This window comes from Phocoena phocoena, chromosome 1 (genome assembly GCF_963924675.1).
Source record: "Phocoena phocoena chromosome 1, mPhoPho1.1, whole genome shotgun sequence".
Lineage (NCBI taxonomy): Eukaryota > Metazoa > Chordata > Mammalia > Artiodactyla > Phocoenidae > Phocoena > Phocoena phocoena.
In genome coordinates this window covers 185,261,901-185,274,441 of record NC_089219.1, presented here as the reverse complement: position 1 = coordinate 185,274,441, position 12,541 = coordinate 185,261,901, and the positions used below count along the sequence as shown (strand labels likewise).

The following is a 12,541-nucleotide window of genomic DNA, read 5'->3' as shown; positions in this document are numbered from 1 at the left end:
CTCCACGCAGGCCTCGGGCCTCCCCTCAACCGCCCCCCCCTGCCCTGTCCCAGGTGGCCCTGATGAAGCAGATGCGGGAAGAGCAACACCGGCGGCGGCTGGCGGAGACCAAGAGGAACCGGGAGATCGCACAGCTCAAGAAGGAGCAGCGGCGGCAGGAGGTGAGGGCACCGCGAGGTTCCCCCAGCCCCCGGCCCCCTGCATGCCCGGCCGCCCCTCCTGGCCACGCGGGCCTAAGCGGTGACGGTGGCACTTTGAGGAGAGGCGCGGCCCTACGCGGGAGGGCAGGACGGTCGCAGGAGCCCAGCCCCGTCCTTGTGGGCTTCCGAGCCAGGCCTCGAGCCCACCGCTGGGTAGGACCCTGCCCAGGTCACCAACAGCTTCCAGCTCTCTGCTCCAGCCTCCTCGCGCATGGTGGGGAGAAGAGGCCAAGAGACGTGTCCTCGTGGAGAAAGGGACCCAAACGCTGGGGCCCCTTTACTGGCGAGTTTTAGCTACACAAGGCGCTCACCTCCGGGGCCAGCCCGGGTGGAACGGGCTTAGGGCCTGGGTGTAGACCCCACCCTCTCCTCTCACCCACAGTTTCAAATCCGAGCTCTGGAGTCCCAGAAGCGGCAGCAGGAAATGGTCCTGAGGAGGAAAACCCAGGAGGTGAGCATGGCCCCTCCCCCACGGCCCCTGCCCTGCCCCCCTGTCCTGAGAGCACCCCCCTGTGGCCCTGGCTCCCTCTGGCCACGTGCTGACTTGGGGTGGCCCCCGTGGGAGGGCCTTTCTCAGCTAGAGTGCTGAGGCTGGGGGTGGGCTGCAGGCTCTGGTCCAGATGCCTGCCTCAGTTGTGTAACTTTTCAAAAGGACGGGGAGCCTCTTTTGTGTCCGTTTCACGTTGGAGACCCTTTGGACCTTTCTCAGTCCCAAACCCAGGCCAGGACAGAGCGGCCCTGTATTCTCCTTGCCCCGCGCCCCCGCCCGGGCCTTTCCGCAGGCTGGGGGCACCCTGTCCACCGGGTCCCGCTCCTTTGGGCCCCCAGGTTTCTGCCCTGAGGCGTCTGGCCAAGCCCATGTCTGAGCGGGTGGCGGGCCGAGTGGGACCAAAGTCACCCCTGCTGGACTCGGGTGCCGAGGTGTCGGCCAGCACCACCTCGTCCGAGGCCGAATCGGGGGCGCGCTCCGTCTCCAGCATCGTGCGCCAGTGGGACCACAAGATCAGCCACTTCCTGGAGAACCACCCCATGCCCCCCGTGTCTGGCGCCCGCCCCGCCAGGTGAGGCGGCTGGGAGCCCCTGGGGGAGGCAAGCGCCAGGGTCCCCTCGACCGTCGGCTCTGGGTCGGGGTCTCCACGCAGCTGCAGGGGCTGAGGGTGGTCCTGCCCCCGCCCCTTTGCCTCTGCCCCCCCAGAAAGAAGTTCCAGAAGAAGGGGGCCAGCCAGAGCTTCAGTAAGGCCGCCAGGCTCAAGTGGCAGTCGCTGGAACGGAGGATTGTCGACATCGTCATGCAGAGGATGGCCATCGCCAACCTGGAGGCTGACATGGAGCGGCTCATCAAGGTGCCCGCCCCGCCCCGCCCCCGCCCGGCTCTGTCCTTCCCCCCCCCCCCCCCCCCCCCGCCCCTCCTCCACTGGGCCCGGGCAGCAGCCTGAGGCCTCCTCCCTCCCCCCAGAAAAGGGAGGAGCTGTCCCTCCTGCAGGAGGCCTTGAGGAGGAAGCGGGAGCGGCTGCAGGCCGAGAGCCCGGAGGAGGAGAAGGGGCTGCAGGAGCTGGCAGAGGAGATCGAGGTGCTGGCGGCCAACATCGACTACATCAACGACAGCATCGGCGACTGCCAGGCCACCATTGTGCAGCTGGAGGAGACCAAGGTGCCTGTGGGCGGGGCAGCGGGAGGGCGCCGGGGCCCGGGGGCGGCAGCCCTGGTGACGTGGGCCCTCCGCCTCCCGGTCCAGGAGGAGCTGGACTCCACAGACACGTCGGTGGTCATCAGCTCCTGCTCCCTGGCCGAAGCCCGCCTCCTGCTAGACAACTTCCTCAAGGCGTCCATTGATAAGGTAGGCCGGCGGCGGGCAGCCCCGGGACCCACCCTTGAGGCGAAGCATACAGCGCCCGGCCGGGCGCCCGGCAGCGTCCCTCACAGGCGCCAGCGAGCACCGAGGCTGCAAAGCGGGGTGACGGCTTGCTGCGCGCGCGGCTTTAACGAGATGACGGGGCCAGAGGCTTGGCGTGGCACCTGGCACACAGCAGGGCCTCCGGAGGGGGCGACCCTGGCATCTGGTGCGAGCCCGTCCAGAGTAGGGCCGGGCCTGAGCCCGCGGAGGTGGAGGGGGCAGCGTGTGTGTGTGTGTGTGTGTGTGCGCGCGCTTCCGGTGGGGCAACAGGACCAGACAGATACGCTCCACCCAGGAGTGGGGTCAGTGGCATTGTGCAGGAACAGAAGGCATCCCTTGGCCTGTGTCGGTCCCCTGTCCCCTCTGCCCGACAGAGCGCTGGCCGTGGGGACTTCCTTCCCCCGGGGTCTGTGCCTGCAGGGCAACTTGGGGAAGGGGCAGAGGGGCCTGGCCTCCTTGACCCCTCGCCCGCACAGGGAGCTCTCGCGGCTCTGCTTCGCCCCTCGGGAGCGCGTTCCTCCACCGGGGCTGCCAGCACCGCGGACAGGGGCCCTAAACAGCCCTCGTCTCCTGCCCCCGGTCCTGGAGGCTGGGGTCAGAGATCGAGGTGTAGGCGGGGCGGGTCCCTCTGAGCCTCGCTCCTGGGCCTGTAGACTCAGCTTCGCCCTTCCTGAGGTCCTCCCTCTGTGTGTGTCTGTGTCCTGACACCGGTCACAGGGATTAGGGCCCCCTCTAGAGACTTCATTTTAACGTAATGATCTCCTGAAGACCCCATCTCCAAACAGTCACATTCTGAGGTCCTGGAGGTTACAGCATCTACATGTGCGTTCTGGGGACACGATTCTGCCCATAACAGGGAGTGTGTCTCACAGCGTGGATGCGGGGGAGATTAAGGGGGCTGGGGTGCATCACAGGTCTGCGATGGGCACAGGCTGGAGCCTGGGAGCTAGCGGGGAGGCGTCTGGTTGGGAGCAGATCCTGGGAGGGCAGTGACGGGGGCCCCCCCCAGCCCCAGGCCGGGAGGGGTAACCCCAGGCCTCCTCGCTCCCCACCCTCAGGGGCTGCAGGTGGCCCAGAAGGAGGCCCAGATCCGGCTGCTGGAGGGACGGCTGAGGCAGACAGACATAGCGGGCCCCTCCCAGAACCACTTGCTGCTGGACGCCCTGCGCGAGAAGGCCGAGGCCCATCCCGAGCTGCAGGCCCTCATCCACAACGTGCAGCAGGGTACAGGGCGGGGGGCAGGCCTCGGGGCTCCCAGGGACCCCCACCTCAGAGACCCTCCCTCCCCCCGGCTCCCCGGAAGCCGCGGTCCGATCCCAGAGGGTGAGGGGTGGGAGGGAGGGTGAGGGCTCAGTGGGGCCTCACCCCTCGGTTCCCTCCTCCCCGGCAGAGAACGGCTACGCCAGCACAGATGAGGAGGTGTCTGAGTTCTCGGAGGGGAGGTGAGTTTCCGGGTTGGGAGCCAGCGTGTGCCTGGGGCTGGGTTGGGGGGTTGCCAGGGGGTCGAGGGCTGAGCCTGGGCTTGGGGGCTCTTTGGGACCCATGAACCTAAGTCCCAGGGAGCTGGGACATCAGCTGTCAGCATCCTGGCCCTCCTCTGCTTTTTCCTTAGCTTCTCCCAGTCGTTCACCATGAAAGGCTCCACCAGCCATGACGACTTCAAGTTCAAGGTGAGCCCCACCAGAAGGCGGCCGGGGGCGGGGGGCTTCCCGCAGCCTGGTCCCCACCTTCCTGGGGCTCTACCCCTACCCTCAGCCCCAACCCAGTATTGCCTCCAGCTGGGATGTGGCGGCCAAGAAGGGTCTGGCCTGGAAAGGGTCGGGGTGCCCAGACGTGTGACCCGTTACAGCCCATTCCTTTTGAAGTGGGTGGAATGACATCATCACAGCCCGAGTCCTCGCTGTCAGAACTCACCCTCTTCCCCACCAAGACTCTGCTTCCTGATCTTAGTCAAGGACCCACCCTGGATGTCTAGTTACTGTGCGTGCGGGTCACTGACTCAGCAGGGAGGGGGTCTGTCTGACGCTGAGGGAGCAACTACTAGACTAGACGGAACCACGAAGCAGGACTGAGTAAAGAGAGAAGGGAGAGCCCTGCAGACTGGGAGCGGCGACCTGTGCACAGCCTCTGAGTAACTGATTAGCTGGTGAGCAGCAGCGGTCAGCCTGCCGTTCTGTTTGCGAAGTCTAAAGAAGGGCAGCAGAGGCATTTCCTGTTGGTCTGGCTTCTCCAGAAGCCTCGGGAGACGTGCCTGGGTCGTGTCTGCCGGGGCCCTTCCATCACCTCCTCTGCCTCAGGCCGGCGGCGTGTCTCCCCGCTGGAGTTCCCCCAGCTCCCCGTTCTATGCCATCGTGTTTGGGCAGTGGGTCCACCCAGCCCTTCCTGTCTCAGGGTGAGCCCAAGCTGTCCGCCCAGATGAAGGCCGTGTCTGCCGAGTGCCTGGGCCCCCCGCTGGACGTGTCCACCAAGAACATCACTAAGTCCCTGGCCTCCCTCGTGGAGATCAAAGAGGACGGAGTGGGCTTCTCCATCCGAGACCCCTACTACCGGGACAAGGTCTCTCGGACCATCAGCCTGCCCAGCAGAGGGAGCACTTTGTAAGGAGGGAGCCGAGTGGTGGGGGCATGGGTGGGACCGGGAGGTGGGCCCGGGCCTCACTGGACCCTGCATTCCAGCCCCCGGCAGTCTCGAGGAGCGGAGACGTCCCCTCTGACCCGAAGGAAGTCATATGACCGAGGGCAGCCCATCAGGTGAGGACACGTTCTAGACCCTGGAGGCGGGAATCGCTGGGAGGCCCACTGTACACCGTCGTGCACACTTCCATCCGGTCCCGCTCGGCCCCCCCACGGCCCCTTCCTCACTTCGTCAGCTGTGGCTCAGGAAACAGATATTCCATAAGCACCTGAGCTGGTGGCCAAGGCCGCTGCTAAAAACCGCCGGCTGCCGTGAGCTCAGGGTGGGCGGATTTGCAGTGGCCTGGCCTGGTCACGGGACCAGCGGGCTTCAGCCCCGTTCACGGCCAGGGGTCCTTGGAAGGCCTCAGGCCCTTTCAAGGTCTCGTCCTGTGGGCGGAGTGTAGGTGAGTAAGGACAGTCCCGGGAGGGGATGCGGGACCGAGGACAGTCCCCAGGAGGCCAGCCACTCACTCATGGGGCCCCATGGGCTTCTTCGGGTAGGCCTCTCAGGGTCACCTTAATTTTCAGAGATGTTTGGTGGCCTCCCCAGGTCACACAGCAAAGTAGTAGAAGGGCAGGGGCTCAGGATGACCTCATGCACCTGCCTTGTTGGGAGGGGGACATGCACCTGTCCCTCCCTCCGGTCCAGCCGCCCATGCCCGTGGCTGCAGATGGGCCTCTGGTGGGAGGAGTTGCAAAGGCATCTGTGCACCTGGGGCCCCACAGACCGTCCCGCCCCCCGTGACAGAGAGAACACACTGAGTTGCAATTGGGGGGAATGTAGGCTGGTCTCGTGACGACCCTCCAAAGGGAGGGAGGATGGGCTGAGCCTGAGGACCACCCTCCAAAGAGCAGGGTCGTGGGTGCTGGAAGGGGTGGCGCCATGAGGCCTTGGACTCTTCCCTGGAGATCAGGTCGAGCTGCTTGTGGCAGTTGTGTTGTCAAGTCACCATGAACACGACTTAGCGAATCCTGAGCCGTTGTTCCCGGGAAACACAGGGCTGGGCTCCTGGGAGCCTCTGGTCCCAGCGTCTTCATCAGCCCGTCATGTGAGTTTCTGTTTAAAGACACCTAATCCAATATGTACCGTTGACTCATTAACATTGAACTCAGGGCCAACAGCCCTAGAGCTCATGCCTGAACGAAGCTCACCTAACACGTATCTTCTCTGTAAATCACGTCCCCGCTTCCTTGAGCTCAGGACACCAGGTGGCCCTGCAGCAGCGTCTTCGGGGCCGTTTTAAACACTGAAATCACCAACCAAACGCGCAAAAATTTGAAAAGCATGGCACTAAATAGACTGGAAAGGGCGCTGTGTGCACTGTGAGGGAGGTAGGGCCACCTCTTTCGACCTCAGCTGGGAAGATGTGTGCTTGGGTCCTCACGCCTGCAGATGACCAGGAACCCTGCGGGTGTTGTTTGGGGCTGACAGATAGGCTTTGGCGAGCAGGTGAATTAATTCCCAAATGCGGAACCCACGGATCACGAGGACCAACCCCTGGGGGCCGAGCAGGAGCTGGGCCGTAGGACCCCCCCGCCCTGCCGGCCGCACAGCCAGACGGAAGGTGGTGCAGGCGATGCCGTGTGTGCATGCCCGTGGGCAGAGGCGCGGTGACCGACGGCTGCCGCTCTGTCCTGCTCACCTGCCAGGTCCACAGACGTGGGGTTCACGCCCCCCTCGTCCCCTCCCACCCGGCCCCGGAACGACCGAAACGTCTTCTCTCGTCTCACCAGTAACCAGAGCCAGGGGTCGGCGCTGGACAAGTAAGAGCCGGGCGCCGGGGGGCGGGGGGCGCAGAGGGGACAGGGAGGCCGCGGGCGGGCCCTGGCCGCAGGCGGGCGGGCAGCGGGGAGACGCTAGGCGTGCTGTGCTGGCCCCTCTCCCGGCACCTCTGCCCTTTCTGTGCTGCCCGTGGACCCCTCCAGTCCCCTGAGCGTGTGGGGACCGCAGGAGAGGGCACGAAGGAAGCCACGGGGCCAGGCCCGGGCAGTCGGGCACCCCGAGGGCCTACCCAGAGCTGCCGCTGCTGCCCCTCCTGATTCTCATTCTTCTCTGAAGCCCTTCCCTTCGCTTCAGTCACGCACACCCCCGCCCCCGCTAATGCTCAGGCCACGCCCCAGCACCCTTGTGAAGGGTCCCTGCAGAAGGAGACCCCGTTTCTGTCACATGGTAGGGTCAGCGCACCCCTACTGAGCGCTCTCGCTGGACATTCACCTCCCAGTGCGGTGGGCACCGCCCCCCGGCGCCGCCCCAGGCTTGCACACACGTGATTCCGCCCGAAGTATGTAAACCAGCCGCGAGGACTGCCTTCCCTACTTCACAAAGAGGAGATGAGGCTCAGAGGCCGCGGGACACCTAGAAAGCAGCCGAGTTGGGCCCAAACCTGGGATCTCTGACTTGTGGGCCTCCGCGGTGGCGAAGGGAGAGGCCCGGCCCTCCTGTGCTCCCCTCCGGGCCCCCCACACTGCTGGGTACCCCCGACTCCCAACCTTCTGCAGCCCCCGGAGGGCTCCTCTCGGCTCTAACAGCTCCTCTGTCCTTTGGCGGAGCCCAGGCTACAAAGTGCTACTCCTTTGCCTACATCACCTCTCCTCACAGAGGCAAAACATCGCTCCTGCCCCAAACCTGCCGTGGCCCCCCTTGCGGGAAGACAGCACCGAGCCCAGCCCACGCCAGCCAGGGGACCCCCATGCCGGCCAGGGGCCCTTCATACCAGCCAGGGTGCCCCCCATGCCGGCCAGGGGACCCCCATGCTGGCCAGGGGCCCTTCACACCTTGACAGGTCCCTCTCAGCAGCTCTGGGTGGGACCCTGGCATCCCAGCGCCGGGGGCTTCCAGACCCTGGTCCTGCCCGGTGGCCCGGGTGTCGGGCCCATGTGTGTGCAGAGGCAGCTGCTGGGCACCGTCCAGTGGCCCGTGGGGCCAGTGCTTGGGGATCAGCAGGTCTCTGAAGCTCTGCTGGGAGAGGCCTGCTCCTGGGAGGGGTGGGAGGAGGCGCAGCTTGTGCAGTGAGGCAGCCGAGATCCTGGGACCAGCAAGGCCCGTGTCCCCCCTGCCCCTCTGCGCCCCCATCCCCGCCCCAGGCTCCCCGGCCTGCCCCACCTCCTCTCCGCTGCCCTCAGGCCCTCCTTCCTCTCCTCTCTCCGCTCCCCCTGCAGAGAATAACCACCCTCTGACCTCCCCACGCTGCTGCCGCCTCTGCTCCCTCGTGTGTGTCCCTCTCTCCCCCTAATCCAGCTAATTTTCTGCCCCCAGGTCTGATGACAGCGACTCCTCTTTGTCGGAGGTCCTGAGGTACACAGAATGGCTCGCTGCTCCCTTTCTGTCCCCCTGCCCCACACCCTGGCCTCAGCATGCGGCCCCTCCTCTCCGTGGCTCCCCCAGACCCCCTCCTGCCCTTCTCACCCCTGGTTCCTCTCTCGTGGGTGCTTCGTGGCCTCTGACTGCGCCAGGCTGGAGCTGGGGGCTCTGGAGGGCATGGCTTCTGGTGGCTTGTCACCGGGTGGGAGGGGCGGGCACGGGAGCCTAGGGGGCCGGAGCCCTGGAGGAAGGCTGCTGGAGGGTCGCGCGGGCTCAGCATCCCGGCTTTTACTCAGCTGTGTCGGGGGCTCCCTCACCGACCGCGGCTCTGAAAGAGAAGTGGCCCTGCCCACGTCTCCTGGCCCAAAGGCCAGGAGTACCAGGAGACCTCTCTCCCCTCAGCCAGCCCCGCGCGCACGCACACGCGCGCGTACCCCTCCCGCTGCCCGTAACGAGGGGCAAGTCCCAGGACCGGGTGGGCCTGAGCCCCTGCTGGGAAAGGGCCACCCTGAGCTGAGGGCTCCCCCTGCTCTTCCGGGGCGACCGCCACTCACTGTTCCTACCCCCGGGGGTGATGCCCCTGGCTGCAAGGCTGCCAGCCACCCCCTCACCCCCGGCCCCTCCCATGGGCGGAGGGTTATCCTTGTAACTTGGGGTCTTCCCACTGCTGTCTTGGGCTCCTTCCCCGGCTCCTTCCCCTGGGCCCAAGCCAGCGTCAGAAGCGGGGAGCTGGGGGGCGGGGCTGTTCGTGTGCCTGCGACACCGGGGACGGCTGGGCCTGTCCGACCGCCGTCCGTGGGGGTGCCAGTGGAGTTCGGGGGCTCTCGAGCAGCTGTGGGCAGGGCAGGACATTGGGCACGTCCGACGCTCTCGGCCACAGGGGCGGCGCTGTCTTTGGAAAGAATAGGCCATGTTTCAGACATGCACGTGGCTTGGCCAAGGGCTCGTTCCCAAAGACCCTCAGTTGGAAATAAATCCTCACCATCAGGCCCTCCAGGAGGCTGGTGTGTAGCGAAGTCCTCAGGTCCGCTCAGGACGGGCGTCCTTCGTCTCTGAGTGTTTGTGGGGAGGAGGGGGCCACGCCAGCTCCGCTCCCCACAGGGGCCTGCACTTTCTTCCCACAGAGCTGAGCAGGGCTCCCCAGAGGGACTTAGCCCTTTGCAGATGGCAGTCACGGATCTGACCACAGTGGTCCAAAGGGGCCCAGGTGGAGGTGACGTGCACGCCTGCATGCGCGCGTCTCTGCCCCGGCCTGGCGGCCTGGGCGCCCTCCCTCTCCGCACTCCTCCACCCTCCCTGTGGACGCCGAGGTGCCGGAGGAGCCCATCCAGCTCTGGCGCCTCTGCCCCGCCCGGCTGGGGCCTGGGGGCGTGTGTGTCTTGGGTTCTGGGTCAGGCAGGCGATGGAGGAGACTCCCGCGTGTCCTGGCCCCTGGCCGTGCCCGGCCGGGCTTGCTCCCCAGGAGTGCTCAGGATGGCAACTGAGAGGCTGCACCACAGGCTGTCTGCGCGGCTCTCGGACCTGGGGGGCTGTGGCTGGAGCCCCTGCCACAGCCCGAGTGCCCCTGCGCCTGTCCCTCACCCGGGAGCCTCGCTCAGCCTGGCCGTGGTCCCGGGCTGACGGGCGCCTCTCTCCCTCTCTCCCGGGAAGGGGCATCATCACCCCGGTCGGAGGAGCCAGGGGCGCGCGGACGGCCCCGCTGCAGTGCGTCTCCATGGCTGAGGGCCACACCAAGCCCATCCTCTGCCTGGACGCCACGGATGAGCTGCTCTTCACAGGGTCCAAAGGTGGGCGGAACCCGGACCGGCCAGGTGGGGTCAGGGCCTCCCGCCCTCCCGCTCCCTTTGCCAGAGCGGGCTGTCCAGGAGACGGGATCACAGCCGCCAGGTCGAGGAGGTGGGGTCTCCTGCCGGGGCTCAGGGCTCCCACCCCGGGCCTCCCCTCCTAGCTGGCTCTGGGGTCTCCATCCAGTACCTCCTTCCAGACCTGCCTCTGGAACTCCAGGAAGCGTGTCAGGTGCCCCACCTTTGCTCATCTCAGCCCCTCCCCGACCCCAGCACTTAGGGCTGCGCACTTCCTACGATTCCTTAATCCCAGTGACAGTCAGAAAACGTTACCTTCCGGCAGGAAGAGCAGCTGTGCAGGAGGTAGCTAATAGAACAGCGGGAAATGTGTATACACCCACCTGCGTGGCAGGAGGGAGAGGGTTGTGAATCGAGGTGAGGTTCATCGGTTCCAAGTCCTCCTCCTGAGACTTGCTTGGCATCGTTCGTTAATTTGGTCAGCGATTGGCAGGCACGGGAGCTTTACTCCAGCCCCGGCGCCCCGGCGATGCTCCGTGAGCCTGGCATTGGTGGGCGTTTGCCCGAGAAGCCCCGGTGGGAAGTGCCGGGCTCGTCCGTGCGCCACGGGAGCAGGCGGGAGCACGTTTTCTCCCCCGGACCCGGAGCCCGTCCCCTGGGCAACCCTGGACCACCTCCCCTGGCCTTGACGGCCCCGGTGGCTGTGGGGACGTGAGTTCCCCGGGCCCCGGCCGTGACGGCTGTCCCCCGCTCACGCCCGCTTTCTTGCAGACCGCAGCTGTAAGATGTGGAACTTGGTGACGGGGCAGGAGATCGCAGCTCTGAAGGGTCACCCCAGCAACGTGGTCTCCATCAAGTACTGCGGCCTCTCTGGGCTCGTGTTCTCCGTGTCCACCTCCTACATCAAGGTGTGGGACATCCGAGACTCGGCCAAGTGCGTCCGGACCCTCACGTAAGTCGTCCCGCCCGGCTCGCACTGGTGGCGGGGCAGGAGCCAGGACCCAGGCCAGGAGACCCGCGAGGGACACCCCAGCCCTTACCTCTGACCCTGCCTCTCTCCCTCACGGGCAGGTCCTCAGGCCAGGTGGTCTCAGGGGACGCCTGTGTGGCTGCGTCCACCCGCACCATCACCAGCGCTCAGGGAGAGCACCAGATCAACCAGATTGCCCTCAGCCCCTCGGGCAGCATGCTGTATGCCGCTTCGGGCAACGCCGTCCGCATCTGGGAGCTCAACAGGTCGGGGAGGGGCCCGGGCAGGGGCGGGGGACCCCCGGGGCGGCCCCGGGCTGCAGGCGGCTCGTGCCTGGGTCTCCATCTTGCTCTGAGGGGGGATAGTCCCCTGGCTGGCGTATCACCCCAGGGTGGACCCCCAACCCCACCCCAGGGTCCCCCCCGATCCAACCCCCACTCCCCCCCCCCCAAGCTGGTCCTCTCCTCCCCTACAGGTTCCAGCCTGTCGGCAAGCTGACTGGCCACATCGGCCCTGTGATGTGCCTGACGGTCGCCCAGACCGCCAGCCAGCACGACCTGGTGGTGACCGGCTCCAAGGACCACTACGTTAAGGTACGGAGAAGTCCTTGACCTTGACCTTGAGGCCGGGCTCGGTGGCGGCTCTGTTCTCCTCCTACTCTCCTTACCTTGGCCCTCTCCCTCCCCTGCCTTGGGACTCATGGGAAATAATGAGACCCCTGGGGATTTAATGCTGAAAAGTCACCCGCAAGGAGCAAGGTCTGTGCAGAAGGCCAAGATCGCTGTGTGATCTTGTACATGTGCTGAAAAGTCAGAAAGAACCTAAGTGTCAACAACAGGCAAGAAAATTAGGGAAAACCCACAGGACGGGATGCAGCACAACTGACTGCACGATAAATACGTAAACAACCCACAAAGAGCCCAAGTCAGCACTGGTGCTGTTTGCTCCCTGGTTGTGTCACTGCAAGCGTAGGTACAGGGCCGGAGACCGGGAAGCAGTGGATAAAAAGGGAAAGAGGGTGGTGGGGTTATGATGAATGGTTTTGTTTAAAGTACAAGTAGGGTCATATTTATTTATTAAAAAATTTAGTAGGAAAGAGGCTCACACCCCAAACCCACCTTGAGTCAGCCTCCCTGCCCCCAGTTCCTGTCCCCCGGGAAGCCCCCCCCCCACAGCCTGGTGAGGCGCCCAGCCTCCCTCCCGCCCCTCCTCCGTAGATGTTTCAGCTGGGTGAGTGTGTGACGGGCACCGTCGGCCCCACCCACAACTTCGAGCCCCCGCACTACGATGGCATCGAGTGTCTGGCCATCCAGGGGGACGTCCTGTTCAGCGGCTCCCGGGATAATGGCATCAAGAAGTGGGACCTGGCGCAGCAGGAGCTCATGCAGGTGCAGTGGGGGCGGGAGGGGTGGGCTGCGGAGAGGCGGTCCCCGGGCAGGGATTGGGGGCCCTGTGTCCTGGCCCAGAGCCCCCCAAGCCTGCCAGTTCTGCAGCCTCTCCCCCACCTGTGGTTACCCCCCTAGCTGGCACCCTCTTCCCCCCGTGCCCCCCCCCGCCCCGGGCAGCAAACTCTTCCCCACTGTGCCTCCCCGTCGGCCAGCACCCTCTTCCCCCCGTGCCCACCCCTGCCTCGGCCGGCACCCCCTCCCCCCCAGTGCCCCCGCCGGCCGGCGCCCTCTTCCCCCCGTGCCCACCCCTG

The 12,541-nt window shown here is 65.9% G+C and overlaps 1 protein-coding gene across 1 annotated transcript in view; it reads left to right on the top strand.

Moving 5' to 3' along the window:
• Positions 1–12,541, top strand: part of KIF21B (kinesin family member 21B) — a 41,140-nt gene that overhangs the window by 26,917 nt on the left and 1,682 nt on the right. Inside the window, exons 21-38 of the mRNA XM_065872008.1 lie at positions 54–161; positions 583–651; positions 1,029–1,261; positions 1,396–1,543; positions 1,657–1,851; positions 1,936–2,037; positions 3,153–3,318; positions 3,485–3,536; positions 3,707–3,764; positions 4,486–4,691; positions 4,770–4,844; positions 6,420–6,533; positions 8,026–8,064; positions 9,721–9,857; positions 10,644–10,824; positions 10,944–11,108; positions 11,318–11,435; positions 12,060–12,230. Coding sequence (XP_065728080.1) covers positions 54–161; positions 583–651; positions 1,029–1,261; positions 1,396–1,543; positions 1,657–1,851; positions 1,936–2,037; positions 3,153–3,318; positions 3,485–3,536; positions 3,707–3,764; positions 4,486–4,691; positions 4,770–4,844; positions 6,420–6,533; positions 8,026–8,064; positions 9,721–9,857; positions 10,644–10,824; positions 10,944–11,108; positions 11,318–11,435; positions 12,060–12,230 — 2,337 coding nt within the window. The remainder of the gene's footprint in view (positions 1–53; positions 162–582; positions 652–1,028; positions 1,262–1,395; positions 1,544–1,656; positions 1,852–1,935; positions 2,038–3,152; positions 3,319–3,484; positions 3,537–3,706; positions 3,765–4,485; positions 4,692–4,769; positions 4,845–6,419; positions 6,534–8,025; positions 8,065–9,720; positions 9,858–10,643; positions 10,825–10,943; positions 11,109–11,317; positions 11,436–12,059; positions 12,231–12,541) is intronic.